The 16,480-nt window shown below is 40.8% G+C and overlaps 1 protein-coding gene across 3 annotated transcripts; it reads left to right on the forward strand.

The window, feature by feature from the left end:
- The first annotated feature begins 1,138 nt into the window (after nt 1-1,138).
- On the forward strand, nt 1,139-11,161 carry CLEC5A (C-type lectin domain containing 5A). Of its 3 annotated transcripts, none has more exons than XM_032304959.1 (7): nt 1,139-1,317; nt 1,797-1,895; nt 2,690-2,749; nt 5,230-5,289; nt 5,602-5,738; nt 8,106-8,209; nt 9,389-11,161. In XM_032304959.1, the coding sequence occupies exons 2-7, from the start codon at nt 1,817-1,819 to the stop codon at nt 9,501-9,503; spliced, it is 555 nt and encodes a 184-aa protein (XP_032160850.1). In that variant the 5' UTR covers nt 1,139-1,317; nt 1,797-1,816; the 3' UTR covers nt 9,504-11,161. The 3 variants fall into 3 exon arrangements, with proteins under 3 accessions (XP_032160850.1, XP_032160852.1, XP_032160851.1); XM_032304961.1 differs by having other exon boundaries at nt 8,106-8,205; nt 9,389-9,472; XM_032304960.1 differs by lacking the exon at nt 2,690-2,749.
- Nucleotides 11,162-16,480: the final 5,319 nt, after the last annotated feature.

A 16,480-nucleotide genomic window follows, 5' to 3' on the forward strand; every position in this document is an offset into this window, starting at 1 on the left:
AATCTATAGTGTATATACTACAAAACAATATATACAATATGATCCCATTTTTCTAAATGAACCAGTAGCTAGCATCTAGCTAGCTATCACCTATCTATCTATCATCTAACCTTTTACTACCTACTCATCTAAAAAGGATATACACCCAGAGATGTTAACAGTGACTATAGCTAAATATGTGAACTTATATGGACTTTTTTTGTTTTTCCAATTTTCCCTGCAAATATTTTCTAGCCATTTTTTGTAATGAGCACACGTAGCTTTTATATTAGGGGAAATATAATAAAAGGAAAACTTCAAATTAAATATGTAGTACAAATTCCTTGATAATAAGACTTTAGTATTATTCACCCTCACTACACTTTCTGTATTGAGTGGAGGCCATGCTCAAGAAATACTGAATGGTCACTAGTCTCACATGGCACATGATCTGGAAGGTAAGCTGTTGGAGCCAGGGAGGAGTAGTCCATGACAAAGGGTACTGTGCAGAGCTGTATGACAGTGAATGGAGCAGATGGGGCACAGGAGGACCTGCTCACTAACACTAGTGACTTCAGGTGGATTTCTTTGGTTAAAATTTCTATTTTGACATAATTTCAGATATGCAGAAATGTTGCAAGGGAAGTACAAATAATTTCCAGATACCCTTCACCCAAATTCTCTATTTGTTAACATTTTACTACCTTTCCTTCCCACTGTATTTCATGGAGACTTAGACACATAGAAAGGGTCAGTCTGTAGCAAGGTGGTTTTCCAAATTCTCCTAAAAAGGTTCCCCTGCAGGGGTACCTGGGTAGATTAGTGGGTAAGCATTGAATCCTTGATTTTGGTTCAGGTCATGATCTCAGGGTCCTGGAATGGAGCCCTGCAGTGGGCTCCATGCTTAGCAGAGAGTCTCCTTGAAGATTCTCTCTCTTCCTCTGCTTACACACACACACACACACACACACACACACACTTTCTCTCTCTCTCTCTCTCTGGCTTTCTCTCTCTCTCTCACTCTCTAAAATAAATAAATAAATCTTTAAAAAAAAAAAAAAAGGTCCCACTGTATTAGTAACCCTCTGGCAGGAAGCTTCCTCTTGCAAAATCTATAAACTCCCTTCCCTTCCTTGCCCCACCCACTCCCATTGCCAAGAACATGAAGTGTTTGCTCAGGGATGCTGTGAAGATAGAAAGACCATGTAAAGAAGAAAGGAGGGTGCTTGAGCAGAAGAAACATATTCTCTGAAGGTGCCTCTGCCCACCACACCAAGCATAAGGCCACAAGGAAGATCCCCACCTGCAAACCAGGCCAGCCTTCCCAAGAGAGAGCAGGTGAGTCTGTCTGTCTGCCCTCTCTGCACAGATTGTTGGTCCTTCCCCAATGCCAAGAGCTTCGGGGACACTGTCTTGTCTGTCAGAGTTCTGGCATAGTCTTTTGAGAGTGAGACTTCTGACAGTTGAAATCAGTATGCCCAAGACCACAGAGAAGGTTCCAGAGCTAAGATTTCTCAAAGTCTAGGAGATTTATTTCATTAGATGGAGTTTAGGAGGCAACTGATAAACAGGGCTAAAGTCTAGAGCTAAGGTGTGGGTGAAGGAGAGGCGCCATGCCAACTTCCAAGGCTCCCAATCACTACAAGATTCTATGCATTTTCTGGACATGGGCTGTATCTTATTCTTGTACCTAGCTGTCATTGGCACACCTACCTTTCAAGCCCCCCAAGGTTGCTCTGAGAAAGAAGCATGTGTCCTGCTGGAAAGAAGCCGTGCTCCCAGATGTTTAAAGTGATCCTGTGCTCTAATTCCCACAGGTCTCCTCGTTGCCTTCAACATGAACTGGCACATGATCATCTCTGTGCTTTTCATAGTGGTGCTTAAAATTGTTGGAATGACCTTATTTCTGCTTTATTGTGAGTATCTGAGCAACCTCCTATTCCAACCTCATACTGTCTTTTTCTTTGACTTTCCTCTCAGAACACAAAGTTGAATACAAAGGCTGCACACCTAAGTCTTTTCACCTAAGGGCAATGACCAGTGTAGGGGCAACTGACAATGCTCGTCTCGCTCCCCAGCACACACAATGAGCCAGGTCTGCCTTGTAGATACAGAACTGACTAGTGTCTGACAGTTAGAAGACCACACAAATCTTTTCCCACTACAGTGTTAGTTGCACAGTCTGAGGTGGAATACTTATTAGCGCTTGATATTGTTCCTCCGACTTGAAAATCGGCGCCAGTTCAACCCAGTGATGAGGCAGAGATAAGAGCTGCATAATGAGATAATGGGATTTTACTGGGGGTGAAATTTCCCTCTATGTTCACAGAAGCTTTCATCCAGATGCTTAGAAGAAGCCTTGTATCAAAGGGTTTCACTGCCGCTGTGAGAATCTACTCCAGCCCCAGAAACCAGTAGGGAATGTAAATGAGGAAGGAGATGTGAGTAAAAGACAACAATTGGGTAAGAGTTGTCTTCCCTGTGAGCCAAACTGAAGGCGCAGTTCCTATCACGTAAGAGAGCAGGAAGAAAATACGAATAAGTAAACACATTCACAAAAACACATATACACATCCTCATTGACCTGAGTCCGAGAACTCGGATCTCACAGTAATAATCAAGGTCTCCAGCAGCCCCAGATGATGTTGGTTTGTTATATTCACGCTGCAGCTCCCTGTGGGGCTGTACCAACAGCTGATTTTCTTTGTAGTCCCACAGATTTTGGGCGGAAATCAAGTCAACTTCCTTCCCACAGAGAGCTATGGAACAGGTAATGTACACGACAGTGATTTCCTCCCAGCCTCCAGGTTTTTGTGTGTTGACTTCTTATAGTCCTTTCTCAAGGCCTCCTCTCCTAAGAAATTCTTTCCAGGGAGGGTCCACAAAGATGTGCTAATTGTATAGGAGGAATAAGTTCTGGGGATTTAATGCACAGCGTGGTGACTATAGTTAACAATACCATGTTAGGGGTGCCTAGATGGCTCAGTCAGTTGGGTGTCTGCCTATGGCTCGGGAAGCCCACATCAGCTTCCTGCTCAGCAGGGAGTCTGCTGCTCCTTCTCCCGACTGGCTGTGCTCTCACTCTCTCTCTCACAAATACATAAAATCTTAAAAAAAAAAAAAAAAAACCTACTGTATTACATACTACTTGAAAGTTGCTAAGAGAGTAGATCTTAAATGTTCTCTCTCAAAAAAAAAAAAAAGGTAATTATGTGAGGTGTTGGAGGTGTTAACTAACCTTACTGTGGTAAATAATATTGCAACATATACATGAATCAAATCATCACCTTGTATGCCTTAAATTTACACAATGATTAATGTCAATTGTATCTCAATAAAGTGGGAAAAATAAATGCAACACACCCAGGAATAAAAGATCTTTTTTAAAATTTATTTTGAGAGAGAGAGAGTGAACAAGGGAGTATGAGCAAAGGGGAGGGGTCAAGGGAGAGAGAGAGAGGAAGAAGCAGACTCCCTGCTGAGCAGGGAACCCACCACAGGGTTTAGTCCTAGGACCCTGGGATCCTAACCTGAGCCAGAGGCAGACACTTAACCAACTGAGCCACCCAGATGCCCCCCAAAAAGATATTCTAATTCATTCCCCTGCTTTTATAGATGGGAAACCCAGACTAAAAGCTGATCAAAATTTGTGATCCTCAGTTTTCCTCCTGAGTATGAGGAGAATTTGTATATAATCACTGTAATGTTGTGGGAAAGGACTTTATAAACTCTGACATGTTGTACACCTGAAGGAATTGTTATACAAAAAAAAAGTCAAAACCTACATCAGTACTTTTTGTTTGCCAATCACTCTGCTAGACCAACAACAGAAGAAGAAGAAGAGGGGCGCCTGGGTGGCTCAGTGGGTTGAGCCTCTGCCTTCGACTCGGGTCATGATCTCAGGGTCCTGGGATGGAGCCCCGCATCGGGGGGGAGCCTGTTCCCCCCCCCCCCGCCTGCTTGTGATCTCTCTGTCAAATAAATAATAAAAAAATAATAAATAATAAAATAATTTAAAAAAATTTTAAAAAAGAAGAAGAAGAAGAAGAAGAATAGGAACTATTGGCCAGCTCTTCTCGATAAAGCAAAAGGCCCCATGCCAGAAGCTAAGGGGCATAAAGAGATGAATGAGACATGGCTGTCCTAATCAAACCCTTCCACGCTTAAAGCTTTTTCAAGGACCTCCCTCTCACTTCCTCTTAAAACATCTATTACTACACACATCTTGAGGAGAAAGTTAATTGTTTGTTCATATTTGTATCAACTGCTGTTCTTAGTACAGTGAGCTGTATGGAAGCAACATGCATCAACTATTTATGGAGTTCTGTGAAGTTATAATCCCCAAACAGTTTCTCCTGAAAACCAGGTTATTTTATAATACAAAGAGCCTTTGAACTGGGAACTGAAATAAAAACTGAATACTAACTGATATCATTCATTCATATCATTGGAAGTAGCCGATGTGTTGTCTGGGTAAACTACAGGGGTCTTGAGCCACACGGGACAAGTAACTGGGCAGATGCAGAGAGGTTTGACCGGCCTCCAAAGCCACTACACTGTCTGCTTGGCAAGCCAGGGTTCCCAGGAAGAAATGAGGCTTCTTAGAGGCCTATCAATTCCCCTATTTATACTTAAAGAAATAAATGGACTCTTCTCTACCTACAGGAAATCTCTGGAATGTTCACCTGACTCCACATCTGCCAGTATCCCTGGTCCTGAAACTATTTCCCATAAGCCTCAATTCTTAGATCCTGCAGGTGCTGATGAGAAGGGAGCCAAGAGCCGCCCATGGGAGAAGAGTGGGGCTAGGGGCACCAGAGATGGGGAGAACAGCACAGATGCTGTGCGCAGCCAGGAAGGGAAGCGCTCCAAACAGCCCTGGGAGGGAGGGCGGGGAGGGGGCAACACCATCAGAAGCATATATGGAAAGGAATGAGAGGTTTCCTTTCTGGTACTAAATTCACCCGTTCCTCTTCCTTTCTCCTCTTCTATTTCTCAACATTTCACTCCGACTCCCCCCTTCAAAAATGATATGAAGTACAACATGGGGTGTGGGGCATGACTAAGGAAGGTCGTAGTTAGATGGAAAGTTCAAAGAAAGAAAATGAAAACTTCTAGCCAAGGGTGGCCAAGAGTGCCTTGTCATCGCCACTGTCCAGACACAAAGAGTTGCCGGGACCAAACAGCTGCTCTGAGGTTTGTGTTGTACTCATAACACAGTTAAACCTTCAGGTTTTCTTTTTATTTCAGTTCCACAGACTATGGGGAACAGTAATGTCACCTTAGCTCCCACAGAGAGCCCCGGAACAGGTACAGTATATCACAATAATCTCTCCTCTATCCCAGCTTCTTACGTGAGGATTTCTTAGACACTTTTCCCATTGCCGCCTTGCTTGTGGAAATTTCTTGCTCAAAGGAGCCATAAAGAGCTTCTAATTCACCTTCTTCATCTTGTCCACAGGGAAATTCAGACTAGACTGCATAAGATTTCTTCAGGGTTTGAGGATGATTTGCAATGCTATAACTGCTATAAAGAAACTTATGCCCCACTATGTTCTGACTCAGTTCCAGGGTTCACACTCCAAACCACTAATCCTATACTCTTTTCTTGGATTTCTTTAGTCTGCCCCAGAAGGTGGTATTTTTATCAAAGAAGATGCTTTTCGTTGTCCCCTTTTGAACTTTCCTGGAACAAAAGCAGGGACTTTTGCAAGACAGAAGGATCCACTTTGGCCATTGTTGACACACCAGAGAAATTGGTGAGAATATTGGGATGGTACAGTAAAGTGGCTCACCCTACAGCTGCCTCGGGAAGTGGAGATGGTGGGGCAATGTGGTTGGTGCAACATGGGCTGGGTGGAGGAGAGGAAGGGAGGGGTGGCTGGCTGAGACCCCAAGCCCCTTGCTCTGAATCTGGAGGTGAGAGACTCTTCTCAGTAGCAATGGGGTGTTTTCCTCGGATCATTTGAGCTACAGAAATCCACACTCTATGATCTCTCCCATGAGGCTTAGCAGTGCACTGGTATCCTGGGGATGGTCCAGGATATTTAAAATGCAGGGAATGACCAAATGTGTTTAAAAGCTGTTTAAAAACTATAGAATACCTCATATATGCGAGCTCTTAATGTATCACCCAAGTCGGGTTCAAAAATAAGGAAGATGCAACTTAACAAAATTGGCCATATGAAAAACAAAGGATCAGGTCATAGAATTGGGTTGCAGTGTATAATTATGACAATAAAGATGGCTAACACAATGCAAATATCTTTATTTTACTATCTCTCTTTATCCTCCTAACAATTCCAAGGAGGTATTATCATTATCCATATCTCAAATATAAGGAGGCTAGGGCACAGAAAAATAATTTGACCTAGGTCATACACCTCCTAAGTGATAGGACAGGATTGGATTGAGATCTCACTAACTCTAAAACCCACACTCTGTATCAATTTTAGATCACAAGTTATTTTAGTTTATAGTTGCCTCTTCTTCAAATCCTAAGAACCTGCTGGGTGCTAGGCATGTGAGAGATATTATATGCCTGCTTCTCTGCCCTTCACCTTTCAAACTTCCTCTATAAAGTCCTCCTGTGGTTGAGGAGAATTCATAAGAGGGCCCTCTCTGAATTTTGGTAACAGGTGCCCAACAAAGAGCAGGGGTCAGGATGCTAGCTCTGAGGCCAAGTGTACAGGTGGAAAGGGAAAATGTCTTATGGAAAAAAGCCAGGAGTAGTATAGGGTGGGGGTGGGGGCAGGAGAAAAAAAGAGAAGAGAAGAATAGAGGTTGAGTAGAGGAAGTTTACACCCTCTTCCTCTACTTGACCCTCAAATTCCGGTGCAACTCAATTATCATCCTTGGCATTCCCCAGAAAAAGCTCATCACGCCAAAGATTTGCTAGTGATCTCAAGTCTGTATCCCCAGCCAGTTGTCTCTGGACCAAACAGTATACCAAAATCCACGCTGATGTTTTAAAAACACCACAAATGCACCATGTCCAAAACTGAGTCAAATTATATTTTGCCTCACCTGGTTTCTCTTTTCGTGTTTCAAGTATTGGCAAGCAGTCATGTTATCCCACACTGAGTGAGGATGGTTTTCTGAGACTTCACCTCTTCTCTTCTCCCCTTATTTACAAAAGCCGGCTAAACTGCTGGTTGTACTTTGCCAACCCTTGTCTTAGATCACAATTTCTTTAAGGAGAAACCAATTTGTTTCCATATTCCTCAGCCTTGTACAATGGCTCCCTGGACACTCAAGAAATCTTTGTTAAATGAGGAAGTATGGTAACTAATTTTAAAGAATAATGAAATGAGATATTTCCGGGAAGGAGAATATAGGAAAAGGAGGAATAAAGTTAACAGCCCTGGGGATGGAGGGAATATCCAAGTGAACTTGGATATCCACTGATTACAGGAGGTATGTGAAGAGTACAGGAAAGAGCCCAGGGACTCCCCAACTTCTAACTGGGGTGATTTGTGATTCATTAGCTTAATAAAGAAACTATTGTATCATGGATTGATATCAATTTAGCAAATACTAAAAAAAAAAAAAAACAAAAAAAAAAAAACATTTTTTTCTCAACACACTTTTTTTTTCAACACACTTTTTAAATCTCCCTAACTATATTCCCTTGCTATGTACTCAAGAGATTCACTTGATCCAACGTCATTTGGAATGTAAAATTTCTGGCAATGAAATAAGCCTATGCAGAGAGGCATTCCAAATTTAAAAAAAAAAAAAAAAGAAGAAGTATTCAAAAACACGCTCTTTTAGATCATATAGTACCCTTCCTCTTCATTTCCAAAGTGTGATCCCTGAAAAGCAGCATCAGCCTCACCTGGAGATTTGTTGGGAATGTAAATTCTTAGTCCCCTACACCAGACCTACTTACTAAACCAGAAGCCCAGTAAACTGTTTTAACAAGACTCCCCAGTGATCCTGATGCTCTGTGCCTACCGAAAACTACTCTAGGGGTTATGGTGAGTGCCAGCTATAGCCAGCCACAGAGTCCTTTACCAGCCTTCCATGTTCCCAGAATCAGATATAATCAGGGCCTGCTATCAAAGGGAGACAGCAGCGAAAAAAAAAAAAAAACTTTTTGTTGAACTACTTTTTTAAACTTCTAGAAATTTCTCCAGGACAAAACTGGTGCTGAAAAGTATTTTATTGGCTTAAACCAGCAAGCAAAGAACAGATGGCATTGGATTGACAACTCCATATTTAATGGCAAGTATGTGAATATTTCACATTTTTCTAAGGATCTTAGTTCACCTTAAGAAACCTGACCTGAGATTCAGTGGGTTTGTCCTGGAATAACACAAAGGTTGAGACTTGGTTTTTGTTTTATTCCTCTCCTTTCTTCCAACTCATCTATTTCCAGAGACATGTTTTTTTTGTAAACTTAAAAAGAAAGACGTCAAACATTTTTAAGTAGAGAAAAGAGTATTCATATGAGTTATTTTGATCAAATCAAGATCTGAACAAATCCATATACATGCTATTTGTTTGATATATCTCCGAAGTGTCTTTTAACCCACAGACCATACTTTATCACTAAGTTTTTATAAATTCCCCAGAAGAGGCTTCTTTATGTAAAACACTGGTGGTGAACATGACATTCCTGGTGTACATATGAAGGTGTTGAGTCAGACAGAAAGCAAGTCAGTTCCCCAGCCTAAAACTGGGCTTCTCACAGGAAGAAGGAAATTAAGATTCATTCAAAGTCTACTAAATGCCAGGCACTTGCTAAGCACTTACTCACGTCATTTCGTACAGTGCTCACAAAGATGTTGTACAAAAGATTTTACTCATCCTCATTTAGTAGTCGAATTGAGGCTGGGGGGCTTAAAAATGGACTGAATATCACCAAGCTGGGAAGCAGGAGAGCCACAATCTAATCACACATCCACTTGACTCCAAAACTCATGACCTTTTCATGAACTCAAACTCTTTCCAATAAGATTCAATGACAGAAAAAGAGGTGGGAGAAGAGGCCAACACACTTTCTCCTAAAGCCAATCGGGGCCTACGAAAGGAGGAGCAACGTCTTTTCTCTGCCTCTCAGTCCTCCTGCTGTGAACTTAGCCTATGCAGTATTAAAACATTATTTTTTTTTATTATGTTATGTTAGTCACCATACAATACATCATTAGTTTCGATGTAGTGTTCCAAGATTCATTGTTTATGTACAACACTATTTCTGAGAGGAGAAGACAGATGAGATGTTTCTAACCAACCACAAGAGTGAGTTAATCCAAGACCGTGAGTCCACAAATGCTCCCAGGAGAGCTCACAGGAGAGCTCACAGGAAAGGGCGCGTGTGGAGCTGGGATGGGGTTGGGGGAGACTGGAATCAGTAAAAGGCATGGCTGAAACGATGTACCTTTGCCACACTTTCTCTCCCATTCAGCATTAGCAATCAGCATGAGAATTTCAACTGTGTGACTATAGGCCTAACAAAGACATACGATGCTGCACCGTGTGACATCACCTTCCGCTGGATCTGTGAGAAGGCAGCCAAATGATTGCAGTTCTCTGTGGCCTCTGATAGTAATGACAAATACACTTTTGGAAAAAGCAAAAAGAATATAATTGGGATTGATTCAGGAAATGTAGAATATCAAATTAGTGTATCAGTTTTCCACAGATCACTGACAGAGGTCCTAACAAATCCTTAGGGCTTGGGCTCCACAGCCCCTCCATAAATATACTTACAAAGGCACAACAGAGCTAAACTCCCCATTCTGAGCCTGCAACATCCCCAAGACTCCACTTCCTGTGGTGTCACACCATTGACTCTTTTTAGATCTGCACCAGCCATCTAGTCAGTGATCCCTTTCTCCATCTATCTACTATGAGAGGTCTCTGCCTATGTAGGGAAATGATCTTCTGGTTTGGGGGACTGGGTGAAAGCCATCTCGAGAAGACAGGGTCATTTTATGGAAACAACTTCGCTGATATAGTGACAAAGTCTATTTCCACAGAACTGAGCATTTCTGACTGATCAACAGGCTGTTCTGACTGTTGCCAGGCTCTGTTTTATCCTCAGAACACATGTCCCTATGACCAAGGAGAAACTGCAGACTGAGCAGGTGAAGACATTATTTAGAGGGTAGCAAGGGTGGAAGAGAAAGAAACTCAGATTCCTGACCTCTGTTCCCAAGAGACCCTCATTCTCATGGGTCAAGAGTCCCGTGTTCCCCCTGAACCCCAGGTGGGATAGCAGAGGCCCTCCTCAGTCTGAATTGAGGCCAGGCCTAGGGAAGGGTTCATGGAACCAACCTTGGAGCAAAGAAAGCATTGTTCACAGGAATGGACAGTGGTCTGGCCAGGGCAGGAATTTCCCAGGGAATTTTTTTGAAAATAACCAGAGAGCCAAGATGACCAACCAAACTAATCAGTGTTTTTCAGCAAAGCCCTGAAGAGACACTCGGGCTTAAATTCTCCTGGTCTTGACCTGAATCTCCATTTTAGTATATCTTTATTACCTGACCATGCTTTTTGAGTTTATTCTAAGAATTATAATAGTCTCCTGGTCTCCGGTGGTCATAGCGTCTCCGGTGTCTGCCGTTTAGAGAAACCCTGCTACCTGGTACAGCCTCATGACCCAAAGATGTCACACCCTTAAACTAATTGGCATCACACCAACCTAGAACTAGTTGAGCAAGGAGTAAAAAACAGGGGGACTATTCAAGGAAACATAGTGTATAGGCAAGAAGTAGGCATATAGTAGAGAGGGAACACCAGGGACAAATGGAAATCATATGCAGGAGGAAATGCAGTTAATTTAGCCATACTGGAATAAAGGCAAGATAAAGACAAGAAAGTCTTCAGGCATCCTGACTATTCTCTGCACTTGCAACAAAACATCAGCCACATACTCTTCTCAGTAAATGGAAAGGAAAAAACAGACACCTGTGTGTTTGGAGTAATAAGAATTAAGCCATAAGGGAAAACTGTATTAAACTAATGGAAATTATAGTCACCTAAGTAAATTGTTCATCATTTGTTTCTCATAACAACATACCACAATTACTGTGTATATCATCAGATGTGTGTCAAAGAAAATTATTGTTTTATTGTTTATTACAAAACTAAGTTCTGTTCTCATATTCCTGGGCCTCATAATTTTTGTCCAATTATAATTTTTTAAAAAATGAGAAAATACATTTAAGTGTTAGAAGTTCCTTGAAGTAATTAAAAATAGAGCTTCCCTATGACCCTGCAATTGCACTACTGGGTATTTACCCCAAAGATACAAATGGAGTGAAAAGAAGGGCCATCTGTACGCCAGTGTTTATAGCAGCAATGGCCACGGTCGCCAAACTGTGGAAAGAACCAAGATGCCCTTCAATGGACGAATGGATAAGGAAGATGTGGTCCATATACACTATGGAGTATTATGCCTCCATCAGAAAGGATGAATACCCAACTTTTGTGGCAACATGGACGGGACTGGAAGAGATTACGCTAAGTGAAATAAGTCAAGCAGAGAGAGTCAATTATCATATGGTTTCACTTATTTGTGGAGCATAACAAATAACATGGAGGACACGGGGAGATGAGAGGAGAAGGGAGTTGAGGGAAATTGGAAGGGGAGATGAACCATGAGAGACTATGGACTCTGAAAAACAACCTGAGGGTTCTGAAGGGGCAGGGGGTGGGAGGTTGGGGGAGCCAGGTGGCAGGTATTAAGGAGGGCATGTATTGCATGGAGCACTCGGTGTGGTGCAAAAACAATGAATACCGTTACGCTGAAAAGAAATAAAAATAAATAAATAAAATTTAAAAAAAAGAAGAAGAAGAAGAAGAAGAAGTTGCTTGAAGGAGGTTACCAGAAATAATTAGTGTTTGGGGTAGACTGGATGTGGTGTTAGCAAAGAATAAATGTTGCAGTTGAGGTGAGTATTAGGGGGAGAGGCTGAGTCTATGGTAGTAAAGAAAACGGAATTCTACAACAAAGGAAGCCCCAGAATCCAGACAACAGAAAGAAAACCACAAACCTTCTGTTTTGAGAAGGGAGAAGTGTGTTGCCACACTTCCTGTTTTATGACAGAATACAATTCAGACTTCAATAGTCAGGAAATGTAGATATCTAGTAATTCCCCTAGTAGCCCAAATTTCCTCCAAGATGAAGGCACACTTCTGTGAAAGTTTTAAAAGAGGCCCAGCAGGCTGGGGTGGGAGTCGGGAGCGTATAGGGAATATGGACCCTTTGGTTTTAAATTCATTATTGGGGGCTACAAGGGTTGCTGGATCCTTAAGAGGGTAGATAAATATGACCTTATTGGACAGCAGTGGTATGTATGAGGGCTTTTCTAAAGCAATAGAAATTTAGTAAACCCCTTGATTAGAGGTTGTTTTTTTTTAAAGATTTTATTTATTTATTTGACAGAGAGAGATCCCAAGTAGGCAGAGAGGCAGGCAGAGTGAGAGGGGAGAAGCAGGCTCGCCACTGAGCAGAGAGCCTGATGTGGGGCTCGATCCCAGGACCCTGCGATCATGACCTGAGCCGAAGGAAGGCAGAGGCTTTAATCCACTGAGCCACCCAGGTGCCCCTTGATTAGAGTTTTTGACTTTGCTTCCAATATGCGATGTAAATCTGTATAGATTTCTTACTCTTTCTTTCCCTTTTTTTCTTTATAAAATGAGGCAGTAATACTCCTCTCATAAAATTCATGTGTATATTAAATAAAATGCCCACTATGTACTTCAATGGCAATAAACATAGGGGAAGCAATTTGTGGAAGATTTGAAGCTGAGATTTTTATCCAAGAAGTACTCTTCAACGTCCTAAAAGCTGAATGTAGGAGAGCCACTTAATTTCTCAGAATTTCTCTTCACGCATTTATAATATCTGAATAAAACTGTGTCCAAGTCAGGAAAAGGTGCATCAAAAATTCTGTGACTGTCAAGACCATACTTTCCATGGCTCTGGCTTACATTCACATTACCCATCCTGTCTGTGTGAGCTGTATTCCCATGACCAAAGTCATTGACCCCCATCCTCAGATGTTGACAGATCAGGACCGATTCATGACTAAAAACATGAGGTAGAGGTAACCTTTGCCTATTTTCCCTGATATTGCCAACTCCCACCCTCAGAAGCCATATCCTTTGGTAACCTGCCTTCTGAATAGTCCTGCTTCACTTCCTGAGTCTCCCCTTAGCACAGGTTGAGCAATAATGCAGTAAAAGTCTTACCCTCCACTCTTACCTACTGTAGACTCTCATAGAGACTATAACTCCTGCAGGGGGTCCTCATGATTCTCTTAGGTATCCTCACTAGTGGCCAGTGAGTCTTGTAGCAGAGGTATTTGAGTATCTCTCAAGCCACAATCTTGCTCAACTTCATATACAAAGACTAGACTAATCAAAACCCTTCATTTGTAGGACATTCCCATAATTGACACATGCCAACGGGTCTTTTTTATGCATTTGTTTTGTCATATATATACACACACATATGCATATATATATATGAGTCTATGGTAGTAAATATATATCTACACATATATATATATATATATATACACATATATATATATATATATAAAACACCCATAGATAACCATACATATTACATACAGGTAATAATACCCATGAAACTGTGCAACATGAAAACTAGAATCTTGTTCTTTCTTTCTTTTTTTTTTTTTTGAAACAACACATGTGAGCAGGGTTGAGGAAGGGGCAGAGGGAGAGAAAGAATCTTAAGTAGACTCCACACCTGGGGGGAGCCCTACACAGAGCTCAATCTCACAACCCTGAGATCATGACCTGAACCAAAACCAGGAGTCAGACGCTTAACCTTCTGAGCCATCCAGGCATCCCTGAAAGCTAGAATCTTTATAACAGTTTATATCTACCTGTATGGTCTTCTCCTATTCCACCCTTCTGTCTCCCCACCACACAGGCAACCACCATTCTGATTCCTGTGTTCATCATTCAGTTTTTAAAAATTCATTTCTGTCTAATTTTTATGTACTCTTTTTAACCTTATAAAAAGGCATTATGATGTAAGGAATCTTTTAGAACTTGTTTTTTTCATTTCATGTTAAATGATTCATTTATATTGTTGACGTTCATTAATGCTGTATAATATTCTGCTGTGTGACAATATAAACCATGGCTGTTCTAGTTGGTGTACAGTTGGATTGTTGACAGGTTTTTGCTAACACGAACCGTGCTCTCAAGAACATTCTTCTGGTGTTCATATATAAGAGTTTCTCTTGAGTATATCCTGAATAGAGAAATGTTGGGTAATAGGGTATGCAAATTTTGAATTTTCTAAGATAATGCAAAATAGTTTCCAAAGAGATTACATCAATTTTCATTCCCATCAAAAATATATAATAGAAATATATGAGATTATTATTTATTGACATATGGCCTTCATCTATTTTCCCTAATTATTAATGTATTATTTAAAGTAGTGTTAGGTGCTATAGAAAACTACAAATGTTCAGTAGTTGATCATAATAAAAGTTTATTTTTCATTAATGTATAGTCACATATTATGCCTGCTGGTAGCACAGACTCTGCTCGACAGAATCATTCAAGGACCTATGTTGATGAATTTTTTCTATCTTCAACATATGGCCTCAAGGACATAAGTGAAAGAGAGAGAGGAGATTATGCATGAAGAAGTCTTTGGTACCAGATGTGGAAGTTGTGTACATCACTTCTACTCACCTACCATTGGCTAGAACCCACTCATATGGCCACTCCTACCTTCAGGGGAGAGTGGAAATTTTATTTTAACTATGTGTACAAAAAGAAGAAATGTTTGGTGATCACCTAGCAGTCTCTGCTCCAACTACTATGGTTGGATGTTTCTTTACAGGTTTATTGGCTATATATTTCCTCTTCTGTAAAATGTGTATCTGTAATAAATTTGCCTATTTTTCCACTGATTTGTTTGTACTTTTAAAAATGATTTTTAGAAGTTTTTTATATTATACTTCATTTGTTACATTATTTGAAAATCTTTTCTCCCAGACTATAACTTCCCATTTCACCACATCTGAGCTGTCTTTTGAAGAATATAGGTTTCTAGGGTTTTTTTTAATTTAAATTCAATATATAATACAACATATAGTACATACTTAATTTCATATGTAGTGTTAAATAATTTATCAATTGTGTATAACAGCCACAGCTGATCACATCATGTGCCCTCCTTAATGCCCATCACCCAATGACACCATCCCACTACCCACCTCCTCTCCAGCAACTCTCAGTTTGTCTCCTAGAGTTGAGTCTCTCAAGGTTTTTCTCCCTCTGTGATGACTTCCCATTCAATTTTCCCTACCTTACCCTGTGATCCTCTATGCTGTTTCTTATATTCCAGATATGAGTGAAACTGTATGATAATTGTCTTTCCCTGATTCACTTCTTTGGCTCAACATAATACCCTCCAGTTCCATCCAAGTCAATGTAAATGGTTAGTATTCATCTTTTCCAATGACTGAGATCATATATATATATATATATGATCTTCTTTATCCAATGATCTATCAATGCATGTCTGGGCTTCTTCCACAACTTGGCTATTGTGGACATTGCTGCTATGAACACTGGGGTACAGGTGTCCCTTTGGATCACTACATTTGTATCTTTGGCATAAATACCTAGTAGTGCAATTTGCTGGACCATGTGGTAGCTATATTTTTCATTTTTTGAGGAACCTCCAAACCATTTTCCAGAGTGGCTGTACCAGCTTGCATTCCCAAAAACAGTATAAGAGGGTGCCCTTTTCCCCACATCTTTGCCAACACTTGTTGTTTCCCATTTTGATAATTTTAGCCATTCTGACTGGTGTAAGGTGGTATCCCACTGTGGTTCTGATTTCTATTTCCCTGATGATAAATAATATTGATCATCTTTTCATGTGTCTGTTGGCCATTTGTATGTCTTCTTTGGAGAAGTGTCTGTTCATGTCTTCTGCCCATTTCTTGGCTGGATTATTTGGTTTTTGGATGTTAAGTCTGAGAAGTTCTTAATAGATCTTGGATACCAATCCTTTATCTGTTATGTCATTTGCAAATAACTTCTCCCACTCTGTAGGTTGCCTTTTAGTTTTGTTGACTACTAGTTTTGCCTTTCAAAAGATTTTTATCTTGATGAAGTCCCAATAGTTCATTTTTGCTTTGTTTTCCTTGCCTTCAGAGATTTGTGTAGGAAGAAGTTGTTGCGGCTGAGGTCAAAGAGGTTGCTGCCTGTGTTCTCCTCTAGGATTTTGATGGTTTCTGTCTCATATTGAGGTCTTTCATCCATTTTGGTTTATCTTTGTGTACGGTGTAAGAAAATGGTCCAGGTTCATTCTTCCACAAGTGGCTGTCCAATTTTCCCAGCACCATATATTGAAGAGACTGTCTTTTTTCCATTGGATGTTTTTTCTTGCTTTGTCGAAGATTAGTTGACCATAGAGTTGAGGGTCCAATTCTGAGTTCTCTATTCTGGTCCACGATGAACATGTCTGTTTCTGTGCCAGTACCAT

The sequence above is a fragment of the Mustela erminea genome, chromosome 11, assembly GCF_009829155.1.
Source record: "Mustela erminea isolate mMusErm1 chromosome 11, mMusErm1.Pri, whole genome shotgun sequence".
In the NCBI taxonomy this organism is placed as follows: Eukaryota; Metazoa; Chordata; class Mammalia; order Carnivora; family Mustelidae; genus Mustela; species Mustela erminea.